The 23,941-nt window shown below is 27.0% G+C and overlaps 1 protein-coding gene across 1 annotated transcript; it reads right to left on the reverse strand.

Annotated features, from left to right (window-relative positions):
- Positions 1-482: 482 nt before the first annotated feature.
- LOC111683700 (ethanolamine kinase) lies at positions 483-18,061 on the reverse strand. Its single transcript, XM_023445801.2, has 4 exons — positions 16,993-18,061; positions 2,187-2,830; positions 1,317-1,766; positions 483-678 (listed from the first exon to the last, which is right to left on the reverse strand). Exons 1-4 carry the CDS (start codon positions 17,311-17,313, stop codon positions 591-593), a joined length of 1,503 nt encoding a protein of 500 aa, XP_023301569.2. The 5' UTR covers positions 17,314-18,061; the 3' UTR covers positions 483-590.
- Positions 18,062-23,941: the final 5,880 nt, after the last annotated feature.

The raw sequence follows: 23,941 nt of genomic DNA on the forward strand, positions 1-23,941 counted from the left end.
ACACAAAAAAGTGATATTATTTTTGCTAACATTTCGTTCTTTGGTTTATTGGGAAATACCTTTATTTCCTTTAAATTTATAAAAAATTCTTTTACATTAGTTAGATTAATAAAAACACAATTTGTATTAAATCACAAATCAATTTCATTTAAAAAAATATAAAACTAAATAAGTAAGTATGTAACTAAGGACTAAGTAAAGAAATAATTATAAATATTTTATATACAATCATATTGTGTAAGTTGATTAAACAATTAAGATTGTAAAATAATTTCAAACGCCAATGCAAAAATATAATAAGAAATCATTTTAGATAAAAGTGAAATCAAATAATTACATTGGAAGTTACTGATAACATTTATAAGAGAACAAAATATCTAACGTTAACAGCTAGTAAAATAAATATGTGTTTAAAGTTTTAATGCTTGAGGAATGCTAATTTTATTAAATAAATTTATTTGTTTTTAAATCATGTTTGTTTATTTATTTGCTGATTTCAAGAGCAGCTTTCGGGGAACTGGTAGAAAGAAGCAGGGAATTACCACAGCACCACTAAAATTATATCAAAGTTTAAGGATTCATGTCAATTGTTAGATTTTACATTTTGGTAGATTTGCATCCAATGCCAGAAATTCATCCTTTCTAGCTAAATATTCATTATAACGTATAAAAGCATATCTGTAAATAGAGATAATGAAATAAATAAATTATTAACATATACTACTACAAATACAAATATTTAAGTTGCAGAAATGGAGCCGAGTAAAGATCTTAATATTACATTTATTTATTGAAATTCAAAGTATGTATACAAAGTTTTATATAAAACATAACAAATTTAATCGTAAAATTAACGTTTTAGTAATTTCCTGAGACTTTGTATGAGGGCTACAAGGGTCAAATGAAACCCGATCATTACAAAGTCAGCAGAATAATGCATGCTTAAATAAGATTTTGTTCTTCCGTTTGATATATATAATAGCATATTTAACATAAATGTAAGATCTGAGGCTATTTACAGCTTTGTCCAAATTTCATGATAATTGCGTTCTGTACCTTGCCTTCAAGGTTTGCATAGACAGCCAGACGGACGGACAGATGAACATGGCTAAATCGACTAAGAAATTGATTATTAGCTGATTGGTATTCTTTATAGCATCACTATTTATGTACGTTCCACAAACCCAATTTACTTGTATACTTGCAATTTAATTAAGATAGAATATATCATATCACATTTATATTTAAACATTTTAAAATAATACTAAAAACATCCATATCTATGTGGTAAAACAAAAAAACAAAAAAAAACTTACTCAACGTAATCAAAATCAATTGTGGAATGTTCGGCTTGAATTAGACACCATATGACCCAGAAGAAATGAGCAGCTAATGCAAATTGATTCACCTGCACATATAATACCTCTACTTCGGCATCACTGATTTGTGATTTCTGTAGATATGTTTGTAAATAGACTCTCAGCCATTTCATTTGGAAATCTCGACTAGGGTAACGGGTGTAGTCGACGGTGTCAACACCTGCAAATTCAGTAAAATGATTTCCAATATCAAAGGCCTGATAGTTGTAGTCCGCATATTCATAATCGATAAATGTCACAGTTTGAGATGATTCAGTATAGATAACATTGCCCAGCAATAAATCGTTATGCGTAAATACTAAAGGTGATCCCAAAGCTTCCAAGCGTTTGTAAAGTTCAGAGAATTCCTTACGCATTCGTGTAATAGGTAAAAATGTGCCTTCAAGTCTATATATGCATCCCAAGCAAAAAAAGAAAAATCAAGATACAGTGATTAGTGAAATTTCATGATACAATATAAGATAATTTTTAATTAACAGACATGGACATGCATGATCACGAGGTATAATTCATTCAATTCTCATTCGTTCATTTGATTTTTCTGTTGTTGTACAACCGATTTCTTTGTTAACACGACAATGCGTACGAACGAATATGAACGAACGATAAACTACGTACAATAACAACGAGTCATAGCTAAACCGCCGGCCAGCCGACAGCCTTGGCGTTTTTCGTTTATTCTCTGATCCGTTCGACCATTCGGACCGACCGCTCAACGTAGTTTTCTACAAAATAATGAATTTTTTGTTTGGCATATTGCAGAAAATAAAAACAAAAACAATGTTTATCTATTCGGTAGACAATTACCTTTTATGTTTGTTGGCATCAGTGAATTTAACAGGTACTAAATCAAAGAAACTTTGTGTTTTTTTCCACAGCATTGGCACAGGCTTGACATCGTGGTTCCATGTTGGCTTAACCAATCTATGCATGTTAGCCATACGTTGAGCCACCAACGACCACACTTCTGGTCGAAGAACACTCTCGGGATTGAGAGTTACACCAGGTACAAAATCATAAACCAACCCATTTTTGAAAGTTGCATAAAGGCTCGGTGCAAATCCATATGAGTGCAAAAGTATAATATTTCGGGTTTCGGCCTTGCGATCTATAAGTAGGTCTGTTTTGTTGCCATATACTCTAACGAGTACTACGTTTTTGGTAGGCGGAGCTTCATTTGTTGTCGTCATGTTTGTGTTTGTTGACATTGCAGATTCTGGGTCAGTATCGGCGTCAGCATCGCTAAGATTTCCGGAGTCATTGTTATCATCAGCTGTGCTCTCTGCGGTAACGTTCGTATTTGAACTTTGCGACAGAACATCTGAATATGAAAGATCACTTTCGTTGATTTTCGTATTATGAAGGTTGTTTGTAATGGAAGAAATGTGATAATCGCTGGGAGGATTATAAAAACAACCCACTAACTTATTAGTAATACCATCCGTAAATTTCTGTAAATACACAATAAAATTTTAAGTAAAATATCATTAAAAACAAATATGCTTTAATTGAGGAATAAAAAAGTAAAAAAATATATTAATGAATCATCTCAGGTTTTACCGTAGGTGCAAAAATTTATATAAATATGTACGTTTGTAAGTGTACTTTCTCTAATTGTGAAACTAATAACTGCATCATTCATTTGCTAAACTAATTACACATTAACACCCATTCTCACTACCTTCAGTTATCGTTTAACTGATAGTTATTCTTAAAACTTAAAGAGTTAATACGATTTTTATATGAAAACTGCCAGTATAACTAGACATGGTGAAAATGGGGATTAGAATGCAAACTTGTAGATAAGATAAAGTACGAAAATTACGAATCAAGATAAAGGAAAAAACAGTCATAAGTTTAAAAAACAAACCAAAAAATGAAGTTAGGTAGGTAAATTTATACAGATGGAAGGACGTAGGTAGTTTTTTTTCTTGATCTATTTATCTATCTATTTATCTATTTATCTATTTATCTATCTATCTATCTATCTATCTATCTATCTATCTATCTATCTATCTATCTATCTATCTATCTATCTATCTATCTATCTATCTATCTATCTATCTATCTATCTATCTATCTATCTATTTATCTATCTATCTATCTATCTATCTATCTATCTATATATCTATCTATCTATCTATCTATCTATCTATCTATCTATATATCTATCTATCTATCTATCTATCTATCTATCTATCTATCTATCTATCTATCTATCTATCTATTTATTTATTTATTTATTTATTTATTTATTTATTTATTTATTTATTTATTTATTTATTTATTTATCTATCTATCTATCTATCTATCTATCTATCTATCTATCTATCTATCTATCTATCTATCTATCTATCTATCTATCTATCTATCTATCTATCTATCTATCTATCTATCTATTACAATAAACAAATTTTAAGTAAATTCTTCCTACTTTAATATCAAACCCAAGATTCTCTATGAAGATCAAAAGACATTTTATCACATTTGAATTTTTAGTATGTCAAAAGCAATTTTTAAACAAATTTTAGCTTTTAAATCTAAAACATTAAAAAAGTCGAATTCGAAAAACTTTGAGGCATAAATTCCAGCCACACAAAGGGCTCAATTTAGGAAAAATTTAAAATTGAGATCAATTGGAAAAGTAAAATTAGTTTTTTTTTAATATTTCTTTTTACTCGATTAAACAACAACAAATTCACCATCATATGTTGTTGAATTTTTCTGCTACATAGCATTAAAGTTGAGATTTTTTTTATTTTTTTAATACTTTAGAAGTGATATTTTTATTATGGAATCATGAACTTCAGTCAAATAAGTGTGATCGAAAAAATAATGGATTTAACAAAATAACCCCAATATATCCATTTTTGCGCTATTTTTAAAATATATGTAGAGTCTATCTATCTATTACAATAAACAAATTTTAAGTAAATTCTTCCTACTTTAATATCAAACCAAAGATTCTCTATGAAGATCAAAAGACATTTTATCACATTTGAATTTTTAGTATGTCAAAAGCAATTTTTAAACAAATTTTAGCTTTTAAATCTAAAACATTAAAAAAGTCGAATTCGAAAAACTTTGAGGCATAAATTCCAGCCACACAAAGGGCTCAATTTAGGAAAAATTTAAAATTGAGATCAATTGGAAAAGTAAAATTAGTTTTTTTTAATATTTCTTTTTACTCGATTAAACAACAACAAATTCACCATCATATGTTGTTGAATTTTTCTGCTACATAGCATTAAAGTTGAGATTTTTTTTATTTTTTTAATACTTTAGAAGTGATATTTTTATTATGGAATCATGAACTTCAGTCAAATAAGTGTGATCGAAAAAATAATGGATTTAACAAAATAACCCCAATATATCCATTTTTGCGCTATTTTTAAAATATATGTAGAGTCTATCTATCTATTACAATAAACAAATTTTAAGTAAATTCTTCCTACTTTAATATCAAACCAAAGATTCTCTATGAAGATCAAAAGACATTTTATCACATTTGAATTTTTAGTATGTCAAAAAGCAATTTTTAAACAAATTTTAGCTTTTAATCTAAAACATTAAAAAAAGTCGAATTCGGAAAAACTTTGAGGCATAAATTCCAGCCACACAAAGGGCTCAATTTAGGAAAAATTTAAAATTGAGATCAATTGGAAAAGTAAAATTAGTTTTTTTTTAATATTTCTTTTTACTCGATTAAACAACAACAAATTCACCATCATATGTTGTTGAATTTTTCTGCTACATAGCATTAAAGTTGAGATTTTTTTTATTTTTTTAATACTTTAGAAGTGATATTTTTATTATGGAATCATGAACTTCAGTCAAATAAGTGTGATCGAAAAAATAATGGATTTAACAAAATAACCCCAATATATCCATTTTTGCGCTATTTTTAAAATATATGTAGAGTCTATCTATCTATTACAATAAACAAATTTTAAGTAAATTCTTCCTACTTTAATATCAAACCAAAGATTCTCTATGAAGATCAAAAGACATTTTATCACATTTGAATTTTTAGTATGTCAAAAGCAATTTTTAAACAAATTTTAGCTTTTAAATCTAAAACATTAAAAAAGTCGAATTCGAAAAACTTTGAGGCATAAATTCCAGCCACACAAAGGGCTCAATTTAGGAAAAATTTAAAATTGAGATCAATTGGAAAAGTAAAATTAGTTTTTTTTAATATTTCTTTTTACTCGATTAAACAACAACAAATTCACCATCATATGTTGTTGAATTTTTCTGCTACATAGCATTAAAGTTGAGATTTTTTTTATTTTTTTAATACTTTAGAAGTGATATTTTTATTATGGAATCATGAACTTCAGTCAAATAAGTGTGATCGAAAAAATAATGGATTTAACAAAATAACCCCAATATATCCATTTTTGCGCTATTTTTAAAATATATGTAGAGTTGTAAATGGGTATTGGGTAACATTGGGTAAAAATTTAAATTTTGTAATAAACAACAATATCTTAAATAAATTGTAAAAATAGTCATTCGTTAAAAACCAAATTTTCTTGTCTTAATTTGTTTATCAACGTTTTCGTTGTTGTGATTGTTATTGTTGTACTGAATTTTAATTTAGTTTTGATTAATGTTTACAACAGAGAGGAGCAAAATCATTCAAGTGATTATCGTGAATCACGCGTGATCTCATATTATGGTGATATTTATTCTCTTTGATTTATTCCCGTGGTCGTAATCAAGGTGAGTCATAAATATATTGACGTGGACCATTTCGTTTACACAAAGAATTGAGAGCTAATTTTTATTACGATGTTCATCCTAATCAGCACTATTTGTACATTAGTCTCCATGCTCCTTATTAATAGGTTCCTAATAACCTCGGATCCAGTTATGTCTGGTAACCTAACCTAAATAGTACAAAGTGATTTTTTTTAATTAGTACAAAACTAAATAAGTAAGTATGTAACTAAGGATTAAGTAAAGAAATAATTATAAATATTTTATATACAATCATATTGTGTAAGTTGTTTAAACAATTAAGATTGTAAAATAATTTCAAACGCCAATGCAAAAATATAATAAGAAATCACTTTCGATAAAAGTGAAATCAAATAATTACATTGGAAGTTACTGATAACATTTATGAGAGAACAAAATATCTAACGTTAACAGCTAGTAAAATAAATATGTGTTTAAAGTTTTAATGCTTGAGGAATGCTACTTTTATTAAATAAATTTATTTGTTTTTAAATCATGTTTGTTTTTTTTTTTTTATTTGCTGATTTCAAGAGCAGCTTTCGGGGAACTGGTAGAAAGAAGCAGGGAATTACCACAGCACCACTAAAGATTTGAAGTAAACACACATTTAATTTAATATAAAGAGTTTAGGGACTTTCTTCTTTCATACTTAAAAATTATCCAAAATTTAAAAAAAATATTCAATTTTACTAAAATTTACTTTTTACAAAATTATTTATATGTTTCTACTTACATTTTAGTAAATATGTTGGAAATCCACATTTTTTATTACTAATAGAATGTTGATGTTAATTATAATTCGATCAATTTGTAACACAGAAAAACATAATTCATATCTAGAATAAATATTATGAATCAAACAAGACTTCTTTCCCCAAACCATTTTGAATTTTTACTTTTTTCTACAATATTTATAAAAAAAAAAATTGTAAAAAAATCCATTATCTACCACACTATTTCCATATTCAGTAGATAGTACACAGAAAAAAGTTTCAGCATAAATATTATGAACGGATTTCATTGACTAAAATTAATAATATTTATGAATAAGTTCCTAAATTGTATGATTTTTTTTTCATTTTTAAATATTTAAACATAATCTAGAAGCTTTGACTTAAAATTTTAAAATTTTTCTTTATATTTTTCTATTTCTTAAAAAATTTTTGAAATTTTCTTAGAAAAGTTTTTTATTTACTTATGATTTTTAGATTGAAAACAAAGAAAGATGCGCATAACTTGCTAAAATTTCTGAAGAATGGATGTCTGGCTGAATATTTCATAATTTATTTTTTTCCAAAATTTTATTTATCAAAAAATTTCGCTAATATGATTATAACAGATTAATTAATAAAAAATCTTAAATATTATAAATTTTTGTCAATTAAAGGAATTCATAATATTTCTGTGTAGAAAATTGAACGCGTAAGTATAAAACTACAAACACAAAAAATACAATTCAATTAAAAGTTAAAATTTAGTTATACAGTTTTAAACACTTGTAATCATGCTATTTAATAGAAAAAATTCCATTGAAATTGTCGGAACATTTTAATCAATCATAATACACACTCAATTGTTTAGCATTGTTGCAATTGTATAAGCGATTTCTAAAATATTTTATTATATGACTGAGATTTCATCGCGAATAAAGAAATGATTTAATAGCTTTGTTATTGTATTAACACTTATAAACATGAAAATTTACGGTCGTGATATATGTAGATATGTATAAACATTAGACCGTCTCAAAAAAAATATATTCGTTGTTATGTCATATGATGTCCACTTGTTAGATGGACAATGTCCAAGAAAATTTCGTATAAATATATGTAATACAGATTTTTTATATCTTTTTATTAAAAGGTAAAGGAAAGGAGGACAAAATATTCCACATGGATATAATGGCAGTATGTGCTACAAGTATTTTGATAATATGATATAATAGCATATATTATAAGTTTATTCAATATTCGCCTGATATGAATAATACTACTAAAATTAAAGGCTGTTCCTATAAATGCGAACGTACAAATATTTTCTAGATTTATATTAAACTCAAGAAATAAATTTTTATTTTTTCAGTATAAAAACAGACATTGAAATAATATGAAATATGTATGTAGTTTTAATTCATACATTTAATGTTCGTAAAACTTATCTAAATTGAACCCAACATAAAATAGACACTCCATATGGCTAGTATAAAGTTTTGACATATAAACAATTAATTTAGTAATTTCAATCCTTAATATATAAAATATCACTTAAGATACAAACTTTAAAAATGTAAATAATATTTTACATTTTTTATTTTGACCTAATCTTTTTAAATGAAGTACTAGAATCCATTACTTAAAAATAAGTTTACATGTCCCGGCCTCTAAAATGTAAATATAATTACAAAGCGGCTAAGACATTAAGGTGAATGATTAAGGATTAATTTAAAATTAATCCTCGAACGTTAAACTTGAGCAAGTAAACTGTGTAAACAGCAGATGCCAAAAAAATTAATACAATTTTTACTAAAATGAACAATTAAATGATTGATTTATCTATTAGTATAAATTATAAGGACTTTACAATATATTTTTTTGTTTTAAATTTTAATTTTCATATTACATTTACAATTGCCTTCTTCTTTTTTATAAAATATGCATTAAACACTGCGAAGTTTAATCTTGTACTCAAAAACATCAAAGAGGATTAATATCAGAGTCAATTTATTTTTAAATTAACTTATCTGATTATTTATTGGCATTTTATAGCCAACTCGGAAAACCGCTCTAAACGAATGTTGTAGTCAAATAGACGAGAGTCTGTGGTGGAAATAGAACCAAAATCCATCAGATTTATAGACAAAAAAAAATAGTCTTAAGGACAAAAAAACCTTACTCAAATCAAAAATGTTATGATGACCAGCCCATTTTTTTACATTATAATGTAGTTGGATTTATATTTATACAGAAGAAATAAAAAGCAATGTAATATTTTGACATTTATAGATATCGTAGATAAAAGGTTGATAAAAAATATAAATAAGGTATACAGTTGGTCACTTAATGGATAATAAATTATTTATGAACTGACAAAGACATAAGTCAAATTTATCAATTAGGAATTGCCTAAGAATATAACAACAAAAGTTTCATAATTTTTATATATTTTTATACGAAAGATTAGTTTCTATTTGTATGTGTACAAACAAAAAACACATTTTGACGTATAAAACCAAAGTCCAAAATTATATTTAGAATCTCAACCTCCGTGAATACAGTCGAGATGAAACCAATGGCAACACATAGTTTCTAATTTATACATACATATATTTTAAATAAAACAATATCTATAAAGAGTCCCTAAATATTGTCGCGTGTTTTAAAAAATCACGCCACATGAGTGAAATGTACTTTTTATATGTATACAGTGGCGAACAATTTCGAGACAAATAGAAACAATGACCAAACAATTTTCTAAAGCAAAATTTATGTCTGATATATTTATTGATGCAGAACTTTATTAATCGATTTACAAATTTATATTATAATAATAATCATTATAATACAAGTTTTTTGCCTGTTTTGAGTAAACAAAGTTTATGTTAGAAAAATTTTTATTAAATATAAATAAAAACAAAAGAAATCGTTAATGTTGATCAACTAGAACAGTTATTGAATATTTGAAGGTGAGAGAAATCCTAAAATATTTTAGCTTGATATTAGAGTATTTATACACATCAGGGTTATAACCAAAATTAGGCCCTATCACTACGTGATAGCCAGTAGTGTTCTAATAACGTAAATGTTTCTTCTGGTCATTTTGGTGCAAAAACTTCCGTGGCAAAAATTAATCTATAATAGCGAAATTGTTCATTGTTCATAATATAAATATATTCGCTGTATATCTAACGTCAAATATTATTATCCGATCGTCATAATTCGGAGAATGAATTTATCTTTATATAAACGTTCTATGCAAGCTTGTATGGGGGTTATGGACATAGTTGTAAAGTTTCGATTAAGATTAATAATCAATTAATGGTAATTATTGATTACCATAACTTATGGTTAAAACTTTTAACTTAAAAGATTTACGATTGTGATGAAAACTAGCATCTTAATTCAAACATAATTAAAATTTTTTTGTTTTAAGTTTATTTATCATAATTGTGAGCTTGAAAATCATTATTTTTGAACCAATATTTTTGCATGTTATGTAAAATTTGCTTTAATAATTCAGAGATAGAACCTAGAATTTTGTATAAAGTTAAAATTGTTTGATACTTATATATGTCAAAGATAAAACTACACAAAATGAAAACATATGCAAAATATGTAATAAAAATTTTATAAATACATAAAAGCAAAATATGCGAATTTACTACAAAATATGTAAAAAACGACCATACGATACCCTATACCAGACGTCGTATATTAAAAAGTAGCATTACTTGAACAACTGATTATATTTCTAGACTAGATAAACGAATCAAGTTGTCAAGTTTGTTTTGAAAATTGTCAACATTGTTTATGTCAACATTTTTAAATTATGTTCATCTATTTGTTAAAATTTGTAAAAAGTTGAAAAGGTGAAATTAAAGTGGTTTTAAAGTAGTTTAGGAATTAGGTGAGAATCGAAAAAAGTAACTTTTTTTTGTTTTTTTTTTTTTAAGGTACCTTTTGAATTTTCTATATTATTGAATCTTGAAATATGAAATTAAGTATGTAGAGTCTGAATTATATAAGAAAGTTTTTTGTACTTTTTCGTTTTTTAAAGGTATTTTTGGAATTTTCAATAATATTGAATCTAGAAACATAATATTATTATTTTTGGAAATAGTCATATACGGTGGCAGAGAACTCTACATTAAAAAAATCTTAGGGCACCGGTGTCCCGTATACGTTAAGGAGATAATATTGTACGTGACAGATTATTATTTTTTTAATATTTTTTTTTTAATTGTTATAGTTATATATTTAACATAATTAGAAGTTATAAAGCGTTTTCAATAGCGAAATTTATATATGTATATGTTGAGATGTTAGATGGCAGTTTACCTTCGTTTAGCATTTTGGTTTTGTTTGAAAACGCTTAACATGAAAAACTTCATAAAAATCTTCGAAAATTTTTTTAGCCGCTAAATTTATTTCTCACAACGGATTTTTGAGTTGGCAAAGTAATGCTAATAAATAATATGACTAATATAAAAATAAATTTAATCGGATGTAAATGTTTTTGATTAGAAGACTAAACTTCGTAATAATTCCATACAAAACCAACGATTTATAATAAATGCAATTGTAAATATAAAATAATAATTAATGAAAACTTTAATTTAAAACAAAAAATATATTTTGATGTCTACATTAAGTATAGTTATCAATAAATCAAACATATTAATGTTTATTTTTATAATAAAAATAGTGTTTATGTTTTGCATCAGCGTAAACACTTTTGCATTTCTTGTTGAAGTTTAAACCACCTCCACGCTTTAACTAGCAAACAAAATTAACTAACTGAGTGGCAGTCGTTCCCACGACAATTGGATCTTCGCTCCGGAACGACCCGAGTCACACCCGGCCAAAGATTGTCAACCCAGCGACAGCTGTATCAACCGAAAGTTTTTTCCCCAGGAAAGAACTATCGGCCACAGTCGAGCTGTTACAACAACAACAACAACAACTAACTGAGTAATTAGAAATAACTTTCGAGGGTTAATTTTAATTTGATACCTAATTGTTCACCTTAATGTTGACACTAAGTGTAATATAAAAATTAACAAGAACTCAACAAAAACTTTCGAGGATTAATTTAATCGTTCACTTTATCTATACAAATATTTTGAAGCCAGTTTGTATATAAATTTTTAAGTTAGAACTAAACAATAAAGACCTTGTTGATAAAGAATTTTTTATTTAATAAACGGTTTATAAATGAAATAAAGACTTTCAAAATTTGTACAAATATGTACCAAATTTTTTAATCTATATATCTGTGGTCACAAGGAAAAAGTACATATGTTGTTTTTTACAAGTTTTCAGGAGAGCAATTTTAAAGCCTTTTTTTATAAAGTTATTATGAAAATGTCTCAAGCAAAAGTACCTATATAAATATTTATCTTATTATTTTCTGTTGATATATATATATATATATAGCCTAAAACGAGAAATTGATTTACAATTTCCCATACAAAGGTATATATTCCTGGAAATTATATTATCGTTAATAACTCCATCAAATATATACATATTAACAAAAAATTTTGTGCACACTGACGAAGATCTAAGATGTTTTTGAACTGACCTAACATTAATCATAGTTCCAATTTAAAGTCATCAACATCGTTTTAAAAATCACATAAACGAATTTAGTTCATTATAAATATTGACGACGGCACTCTAACTTGTTGTTAAGTTAAAACTGCAATTAAATTCTTAGTTTGTCCATAGATAATCAATGGTAGGAGCTGTCTATTTAAATTCTAATATTACATTGTTTATTGTCATTGGTTTTGTTTATACATTTATTTATAAATTATCTTTATATTTATTTGTTTACATACATTTTTATTTAGGATTAATACCTTGTAATGTTTAAATATTTATTGGGAACTATTTAATAAGTGTTATAATATCTTTGCTTTGACGAATAATACAGTCAATTTTTATAATTTACTGTAGATATTTTCTTTCAGTAGATTACAAATAAAGTGGAAATTTTTATAAAAATGTAAACAATTATCATGACAAAAATGCATTATCTGTTGAAAATTTATATTTATAAAAACATATGTATGTATCTATATATGTATATATACACACTCTAATCTGTATACACAGCAGGTATACGTTCTGAGCGAATGCCTTTAAAAATACAAATACCAGTTTTATAACAATCTGCTTTAGATAAGTAGAAAATCAAAAGCATACAAACAAAAGTGTTTTGTTTGTGAATAATTCCAAAAACATACACTTAAATGCAAATTTTAAATGCGCACTTTACAAAATGATCATATGATTTAAAAAACAGAAGCTATTGTTTGTTTTAATTAATAGTTTAACAAAACATTATTTGCAATGCAAATATTAAGATCGTGTTTATAGTAAAATAAAAGGTGGTATTAAAAACTTATTGTTGGTATAATCTTTGGAAATAATTTCTTATTAATATATGCTGCTTTTTGGAATAATTAATATCAGATTTTCCTGTAACTTTTCAGGATTGAAAATATTTTGCATAAATAAACAATTGCTAACGTAATAAGAAAAATTTTAAAATTTACTTATAAAATTAAATATAAATTTTAAAAATCTCCGGTATTTTCGAATACCAGTGCCTATTATGATACATTGCCATTTCTGGATTTAATAGGTATTTACGTAAAATTATTATGAAAACATTGTTATAGTTAAATTAGAATTTAATGATTTGCATAGCTTCGTGATCGAAAAATTATTATAAGTATTATTTACAAAGCTTTCTTAATAAATTCTACTAATTTTAAAATCTAACATTGAATTAATTCATAGCAACTATTACATTATTATAAAGCAATAAATAAAATTCTATTATGTAAAAATCATCTTCAAAATTATGAAACGATGACCAAGAAAAACTTGTATAGTATTTAAACAAATATTTATTATTACCCAAATATTATTTCGTATTTTGACTAAAAAAATTACAATATAAATTTTGTAATCATTATAAATTACAAAGCAAATAGATCCGTTTTCATTAATTGATAATTTAAAATTTATTTTTAAATAAACATACATATAGAATTATATTTGTAGGATTATAGTTGCTGATATCAAGAAACGGTCAATAAGTTATCAAAAATTCCTAATGTAGAAATACATTGTACGTATGCCTGTATACATATAATATGGTCTTGAGCAAATTGTATTCAATTCAGGGGTATATGAACTAAAAATGTTTCCTGGCATAATTTAAAAAATATCGTTGATGATAATGACAATTGAAAGCGCAATAGATTTATATTTTGAGCATAGTAGGAAACATATCTTATTAAGGGCGAGTTTTTCTGATAAAGATACTGATAAAGTTATCAGTAAAGATACTTATTATCTTAGTTTAACTCAGTGTAATTGGCCAATTAAACTAAAGTTATAAGTGAGAAAACACAATTAGCAAAAACAATAAAACAATGATTTCGGATGAACAAAAACTTAATATTTTAAGTAAATTGCAATTTTCGGATTTATTTTGTTTTATTTATTATTGTTTTAAATGTTTATTTAAGATTTTTCCAAAATTTTTATACCCTACACCACTATAGTGGGGAGGGTATTATACGTTTGTGCTGATGTTTGTAACATACAAAAATATTGGTCCAATACCCACCTTAAAGTATACCGATCGATTCAGAATCATTTTTTGAGTCGATTAAGACATGTCCGTCCGTCCGTCTGTCCGGCTGGCTGTCCATGTAAACCTTGTGCGCAAGGTACAGGCCGCAATTTTCAAGATAATTTGATGAAATTTGGACCAAGCATGTTTTTTGTCACAGGGACGAAGCCTATTGAAAATGGTTGAAATCGGTCCATTATTTCACCTAGCCCCCATACAACCGTACCTCCCGATTTGAACTTTTTATGCCATAATTACGTCAAATATTCTGCTATCTCTTTAAAAATTGGCACAAATAAGTTTTATATAAGTATAAATGACACTGCAGATTTTCGTAAGGATCGGCCCATATTTGACCCTAGCCCCCATACAAACCCCCCTTCAAAAAATGACTTAAACGTCTAAAATTGACTTGTAACCATTTGTATCGCAATGAAACGCAACAAAACTAACTGTTATTTAGAAATGTATCCCTTTCCCAAATTAACCGAGAATCGGTCCATATTTGACCTATATAAAGCCTCATTTAGAAATTTTAGTTTTTTATCAATAAATTGATTAAATATTTTGGAATTATTGGTAATATTCAACATAAAACTTTTTTTTATAAAAAATAAACATTTTATAAAAAGGAAAAATTTTAAAAATATACTCATGGTGTAGGGTATTATATGGTCGGCCATGCCCGACTATACTTTCCTACTTGTTAATTTTACAAAAGTATTGTTTGCAAAAAACAGCTGTTCATTGTTTATGTTATTCAGGGAAAAGTTGGTAATACTAACAAAGTTAACTGAGCTTAAATCCAAAATTGAAAAACACAATCATCGGCTAAAGTTCGCCTAAATTTGTTTCGAGTTTAATGTAACAGCAAGTTAAGCCTAGTTTAACTGATGAGTAAGAATCCCGCCCTAAACCGCTAAACAATTAAATTTACTTCTATATACATAGAAATATATAGGCAAATCTCCGAATATTTTAGAAACTCCACCAACCGATCCTGGAATAGTGGGCTGCATTGTAGGGTTTCTAGGACACTATGGCCGAAGTTAAATCCAAAATATAAGGATATATATTGGGTGACAAAACAATGGAAACTTTTTGTAAATTTTCACAAACGGGCTCAAAACCCAAAAATTTAAAAAATGTATTTTTTTTTAGAATTTAATTTGTATATATCCATATATACAAAAATTAATAACATTTCATGAATATATTTAATTTAATTTAAAAAAATAAAACGACATCGGAGATGCATTGAAACAATAATTGGAATAAAAAGTTATTTAAAAAAAAATTAGCTATTCCCTTATAACCGCATCCTAAAAATCGTCCTTCCAATTACAACTTAAAAAGACCAATTTTTGAGCCCATATCTTAGAACTACTGTTTTCTATAGATTTTCTCTGGGGTTTATACCTATATGGTGAATAGGCAGGCCACTTTAATACAGGTATAAATTTCTAGTATAGCCACTCGACTGCAACTCAAAAGTTGGCTTTTAGGGCAATTGTCGTTTTTAAATTTCCAAACTACGGGCCTAGTTTCCACAGGGGAGGAATACTTTATCTTTTTTTTAATGGATCTCTACCTTATACCATACATAGTATCTTTTTATAATTGAATTCGACCAATATTTTGAACTAAAAGATACTTCTATACCATGATTTTGCCACCGGTAAACTTAATATTTTTCGGGTCCAGTATCTTTCCCCTTGGCCGCCTTACAAATGTCCTAAAACGAAATATTTTAGCCAAATGTGGACACGTCCATAAAAAGGATTTTATTTCATATTAGTTCGACCAGTTTATGCTATCTTTAACAATAATTAGACGAATAGAACGATTCTTTCCAAAACTAAGACGTTTTCCCGCAGGGCGACTACAACCAAGACCAGTCTCATTTTCCATGTGATTAACTATAGAAGTTCTTTTTTCGAACTTTTTATTAATATCACTCCTTGTGAGTTTTCACTGAATCTTTCTTATCAATTTTTTTACTATTTTTGAAACTGTTGATTTATTTATTAAATATTAATCAAAGTTCAACAAATACTAGGTAAAATATTAAAAGAAGTATTAAAATCATTTCTTATTTTGCTTCTAGTCATTTAAGTTAATGACATACCTATTTTTTTTAAATAAACAAAAAAACAATACGAAATATTTTAAAGTTGACACAGTCATTCTTAATTTCTTGTATTAAATAATTAGGGGCTATTTAATTCTAAAATTTTATTTTGATTGAACTTTAAGTTTTGTAGATTCCTATTAACGAAAAAAAAATTGTTTGATCTTAGCAAATTCAACCTTTGTCACGTGAAATGCACATTGAAACATTTTACAGAAGAGACAAAAAATTAAAATTAAATGAAAACGACTGTTGCAATAAAAATTGTTCCATTGTTTATTATCTTGCTTTTTACGACAAGAGTAAGGCAGTGGACAATTTTTAATCTAAAAGTAAATTTTTTGGTTGTTAACATAATAAATTTACCTTGAATTGAACAAAATTAAGATCCCATGTTGGTCGTATTACTTTTAAGATTTCTTTAGCGCCTTCAATAACGGCATTTTCATCGATGTGTATTGGCACAAATGGCACTGAGGTTCCTGCTGCAATTTGTGACGATGATGGGAGAGGCTGAGCTGAAGTACTATTTGAGACAGACGTTACAATGTTTGTCGATGAACATTTGCCATTATTCACACAATTGTTAAAAGTAGTTGCAGAAGAAAGCTTCACAATATTTGGAACACGGTTAATACCAGTAGCAGTGTTCTCAGTATAACAATTTATTTTGGTTTCTGTGCCCATACTATTGATCCAAACTTATAACAAAATCAATGGAAAGAATTTTTAAAGATAATTGATTCAAAGATTTATTGTGTTGATACTTTTCTATTAAGTTTGTAAATGTTTGAATGAATTTGAATTAGTAGACTGTAGTCAATTCAATAAAAATATAGTTTGTTTACGTCAAAATCTTGATTCCTTTTAAGGTGTAGCTACAATTACAAATTTCTCACCAAACGAGGAAGTAAACAATAGAACCAACAACCAAGTTCAAACACAAGAAACAAACGGACTCACAAATATTTTTTTAAACGCAATAATCGCGCAGAGTTTTTGATTTAAACTTTTATATTTATTCTTTTTGTAGATGTTTTTTGTTAGATTTTTTGTATATTAAAGCTTTCCACTAACTATAGGTACACTCACACAAACATTAACAAAGTTATCAACAAAAATATTTTGTTTCTAAAATCTATTTTTATCGATTTTTCACGTAATAATTGTGTGGTAGTAAAATTATGTGGCCTTTGTATTTATTCCTTTTTTTGTTGTTGTTATTTTCTTTTGATTTCTTTTAACAATTAAGTTACGAATTTATTGTATGTTCTAAAAATGTTTTTTAGTAAATAGGTACGATTTGTTAAGAAAAATTAGTTAAATTATTTTAGCATTTATGTATTTTATGTTATCTGAAATAAATGCGGTAAAACACGATATTTTGCAAAATATTGCCGAAACACGTCAATTTTCGTCGAAATACTTTTTCAAACTGAGAGCAGGAAAATACGCTGTCAGACATTAGCGACGGCGTCTGACAAACATTAGCGGTGGCAGTTTAAAATCGGCTGTTAGCATGTAAACAGGGTTGGCAAAATTGGTACGAATGTACTTTTTTGATACTATTTGATGTTCAAAAGTACCTAGATAGTTCAAAATCTTATTTGTTACTTTCAGGGCCATAATCTCAATATCCGATTATCGTTTAACCTCTAGTGATGATTGGAATGGCCTTATACTTTTGAATGACTTTGTAGATACATGTATTTGGGTAGCATTTTAAAAAAAAAACATACATATTTAGATACTTCTTAATACCCATGTATTTTAACTAGAAAGTTCTTGTAGAAACTTTTTGATACACTTGTGTTCCAGCTAGGAAGGTGCTGTAGAAACAATTTTACTTACTAGGTATATCGGCCCTACAAACATTTTCAATTGTTGCGGAAGTATAAGAATTCTTGTCACCAGTCGGGAAGAACTGATGCCGAGCTAGGGAACGTCTAAGAGTAACGTGGAAGATACTTCTGGAAGACCCGTAGAAGAAACTTCTAGATGACTATTGGAAGTATATTATTGCCAAAGACTCTTCTAGATGTGACTAGGAAGTCACTTCATTAAGTGACTACTTAGTATCATCTAGAAGTGTTCCTATCTTATCTTCTAGAAGATGAGTTTTCTCTTCTTCTAGAAGAAAAACATTATTTTCTTCTAGAAAAAGAACATATTATTTTCTTCTAGAAGAAGAGTATTCTCATCTTCAAAAATTTAGAATTATTACCTTATAATAAAATAAATTTCAGGAAATCGGTATTGATATTCCAACTGTTTGCTAGTATACTTCCAAAAATTGTAAATGTTGGACTCTAAAATATTTTTGTAGTTCTTCATAAATTTTATGATCAATCCATCAAATTGTAAGAGTTATATTTTGGAACGCATTAATCCTTCAGCGAAATAAACAAAAATAATGTTATAATTAATATTGAATATACATACTTTTGTATTTATTGAAATTACCTGTTATACTTTAGAAAGCAATAAATTTTGGAACGCATTAATCCTTCAGCGAAATAAACAAAAATAATATTATAATTAATATTGAATATACATACTTTTGTATTTATTGAAATTACCTGTTATACTTTAGAAAGCAATAAAATTCTCTTATGATCAATACATTTCCCACCAAAGTTTAAACGGTCAGATCTATTTTTTACATTTTCTGCAAATAATCGACATTTTTAATGGAACCGCGTGATGAAATAAGACATATATAACTTACCAGATCCCTTTCTTATATTGTAATTCTGTTAGAAGCATTTTAATAGGGGGATACAGCTTTCTAAAAAAATAAAATAATTAAAAACAAGTACGAATTTATAGTCGGACATTGCCGACCATATGATACCCTACACCAGTCAGTATGTTAAAATTTTGAATTTTTAAATAAAGCATTTAATTTGTTTTATTGTTGAATATTTTTACTTATTGTTGACAAAAAAGAGAGATTTTCTACAAGAGGGCTCATAGGGGAGAAGATGTAAATATGGGCCTATCCTTATAAATTTTGGTAGATGAATTTACGTCTACTACAAAGTCATTTATGTAGATTTTAATCGTTTTATAAGTAATTATAAGTTAATTTTGACCATCAAGTCATTTTCTGAAGGGGAATCTGTAGGGGGGCTAGGGTCAAATGAGGCCCGATCACAATAAAAATTAGTATTGTCAATTATTGTTCTATAAAACTAAGTTTTGTTGATTTTCGTTGACACTATAAAACATTTAACGTACTTATGAGCCTAAAGACCCGATTCGGGGGGTACGGTTGTATGGGGGCTAGGAGAAATAATGGACGATTTCAACCATAGCGATCGTCCTTGAACCAAAAAAAGAGTATGCCAAATTTCATCAAATTATCTTGAAATTTGCGACCTGTAGCGTGCGCACAAGGTTTACATGGACCTCGACTCAGAAAGTGATTCTGAGGCGATTGGTATACTTTAAGGTGGGTCTAGGACCAATATTTTTGGGTGTTACAAACTTCAGCACAAAAGCATAATACCCTCCCCACTATAGTGGTGTAGGGTATAATTAATTAATTAATTTTTTATTGTTTGAGTCAATAAAACGTTACCTTTCATGAACATTTGTTAAATAACTTGGAATTAAAGCGTCTATAAAGATCTGAAATTTCTAAGTCATAGACTATTTTTAAAATTATTTACAGTCACTAACGATAGAAACATCTTAACGACCCTAAACGGGATACTGCTTTTGACACTAATACTGCAATACAATTTTTTGTTTGCTCTCTTCTAATTAAGGAGTAATACACTTTCAAAAACTTAAGTATATTCAATGTAAATTAATAAAGTAGCATCACTTGAACAGCTGACTATTTTTTTAACTATAATTTCCATTTTTAAATTGTGTTTTGCTATTTGTTAAAATTTGTGAAAAGTTGAAAAAATGAATTAAAAGTGGTTTTAAAGTAGTTTAAAAGTGTTATAAATTGTATAATATATAATAATATAATTAAATCCTTAATATTTTCAACTTAAAAGTAATATTTTATATTTATGTTTTGTTCACTTTGTTGTTAAAGGAAATTTTCTTAAATATTATTTTGACACATTCTTAGATTATTCCAAAAACAAAATACATGTGTTTGTTGTAGATGTTGTTGTACAACAAGAGATGTCGCTACTTTATTAATTTACTTTTAGTATATTAGTATCATATAAAGGTCATTGAAAGATCTGGTGTTAATAACTACAAAAGTACCTATAATTGGAATAATTAAATCCAAAGCTTTATGAAAATTAATAAAATTATTTTTAAAAAAGGTAGTTTTTAAAATATTTAATTTTATTATTAAATATCTTATATGGGCAATTTCGTACGAAGTGACCTGACCCAAGTCAAAAAATAATGTATGTATGTATAAAACAGTAGTATTAATTTGAATATAATGATTCCAGCTAAAGTTTAAAAACTTTAAGTAAAATTTTAATGCATTTCTTTTGTTACGATAATGAAATACAAATAAAATTTTAGCTCAAAGTGATCATACGTAATCAAGAAACAGGACCTAAACGCGCAAAGAGTTTTAAAAATATTGAAAGTTAAGATTTAACTCAAATAAATCTAAAAAGGTTTAAAATGCAATGTTCATCAAATGAAAGCCGAAACGTACAACTTGAAAAAGTCTTTAAATGCTTATAACTCCTAAACCATTTATGAGAGAGACGAAATTTAATACAAAAATATTTTTAATTAAACATATTAGACTTTGTTTAAAAATAATGGAAATGGAAGCACTGTCATATTGTTTATTATTGCTTAATATTCACAATATATTAATTACACTATTTTTCTATGAATATTAAATTCAATAATTCATTTAAGTTTTACAATGAATAATTAAAATTAAACATGACACAAAACATCACAGAACTTAGCCAAATTTCTGCATTACTTATTTTTATTTTTTTCGCGTTCACGTTAAAAATGGAGTATTTATATATTTTTGTTTTTGTACTCATCTTACTATCATCCGGAAGTAACCTAAAAGTATACTTCCAGAATGGGAAAACTAGAAATAAATGTATTTTGTTTTTGTAAAATGTGTGCAATCGTCTGATAATCGTCCAGATGTTACTACAATCCACACTTCCAGATGAATAAAATACAACATTAATGTAAAAGTCTTCAAACTGTCTTCCAGAAGTGACATAAACATACAAATTAGGAAACAATGTATTTTGTTATTGTAAAATGTGTGTTCTCACCCAACTATCATTCAGAAGTCACTAAAACGTATACTTCCAGATGAAAAAAATTCAACAGTCATGGTTTTTTGTTTAAGCAAACTCTTCTAACTATCATCCGGAAGTAAATTAAAAGCATATTTCTAGAAGACGAAAATTCGAAATCAATGTATTTTGTTTTTGTAAAATGTGCGTTCTCGTCTGACAATTGTCCAGAAGTGTTTCGGACGTGGCGTCTGGGGTGATGCGCAATAGTTTTGTCTTCTAAATGTTTGAAGGACGGTAAGAATGTACGAATAGCTACTTTTCCACACACATGTATATTATAAAAAAGTATAATCTACACACAATATCGCAAACCAAGTATATCAGTGTATCATTTTCAAGCGGCCATACCCTGTGTAAAGTAAGCCAGAGTGTGTGTAAGTTTGTAAGCACTTTCGAATACAAAATAAGCAACACAATATCAACGTAGTAAGCTATAAATTTTCTGTTGGGCAGTAAATTTATGATAGATTAATAAAAAGTTCAAAAAATTTAATAAAAAGTACACGAATGCCAACATTGTTTATAACTAAATGTCAAATTTTGTTTATAACTAAAGATTATTTCCTGAAATACTAGGTAATAATAATAAATATAATAATAAGCAATATAGGCAAAAAAATATACAGAACTTTTTAAAACGCTAGATTGGGAATGTTTGTTATTATTTTTTATTGAACGAAATTTATAATAAATAAATGAATATACAAATAAAAACAATTTTTTAACGTTATAATGTTATTAATTTATATTTTTATTAAAAAATGTGAAATTACCAATTTAATGTTTTGTTTGTTTAAATTTTCAACCGAAAGGAAATCGGGGTTGTTGCAATTAACGAAATGTTGCAATGTCCGACCACTGAAATCCCATACAGTTTCATATATATCTTTAACCAAAAGAAATAATTAATTGATGTTAAAATAATTAATTAATTTATTAATCAATAAAAATAACTGTAAAGTAATATATTTCATATTCAAATAATTTTATATTTGCAATCATAACTTTGGCCGGGACATACAAGTCTGTTTAGTTGCCTATGACTGATCAAATCATTTTCAATTACACTGACTGAAAAACAAAGTCAATGAAAACAAGTAAGAGTGCTATATTCGGTTGTGCCGAATCTTATATACCCTTCACCATAGTGTATTTTTTTATAAATTTTAAATTTTTCCCGACTACATTATTATTACATCAAAAGCTAAAGAAAAAGAACAACAACAACGCTAAACGAAATAAAACACAAAATACACAAGGCATCTAAACCAACAGACATCTAAACATACATAACGAAAAACACAGAAAAACAAAAATAACAACGCAATGACGCCAACAGCATCCAAACATACAAAAAAATACACAGCTGAATAAAACCAAATACATCTACACACACACGTGTACATCTTCTAATATACAGTGTTGTTGCTTTTTTAACAAAGAATGAAAAATATATGACATTTTTTGATGAAATTTTCAGAGGTTGTCTCGGATTTTTGCTCATATCTCCGTTATTTACCGACCGATTTTGCTGATTTTAAATAGCGATCTTTTCGAAAGCATGTCTAATAGAATTATTGAAGATTCGGATCTCGCCGATATCTGGAACTGATTTCAACAGACAGACGGACATGGCTTAATCGACTCTATAAGGATCCAGAATATATATACTTTATAGGGTCGGAAAATTATATTATAGAAATTACAAACGGAATGACAAACTTATATATACCCTTCTTACGAAAGTGAAGGGTATAATAAAATAAATCAAAAACATACTTCTAAATATTTTTTGTCCTAAAATAAGTTAATGTTGCACTTATCGCGACCATTTTTGAAAAAAGTTGCTATTGTTACGAAATTGTATTTGCATTTAAATAAAACGGCCAGTTTCAAGATTTATTCTATAAGTAGTGCTCATTATATAAGTAGTGCTTTTAAGAATGTGAAAGTTAAAACAATTATAGAAGTATTCGGAAGATGTCGCTAAAAGCAAACAACGAAAAACTTCTGGAAAACAACTAGAAACTTCTTGCCGAGCAGTAGTT

This window comes from Lucilia cuprina, chromosome 3 (assembly GCF_022045245.1).
Source record: "Lucilia cuprina isolate Lc7/37 chromosome 3, ASM2204524v1, whole genome shotgun sequence".
NCBI lineage: Eukaryota > Metazoa > Arthropoda > Insecta > Diptera > Calliphoridae > Lucilia > Lucilia cuprina.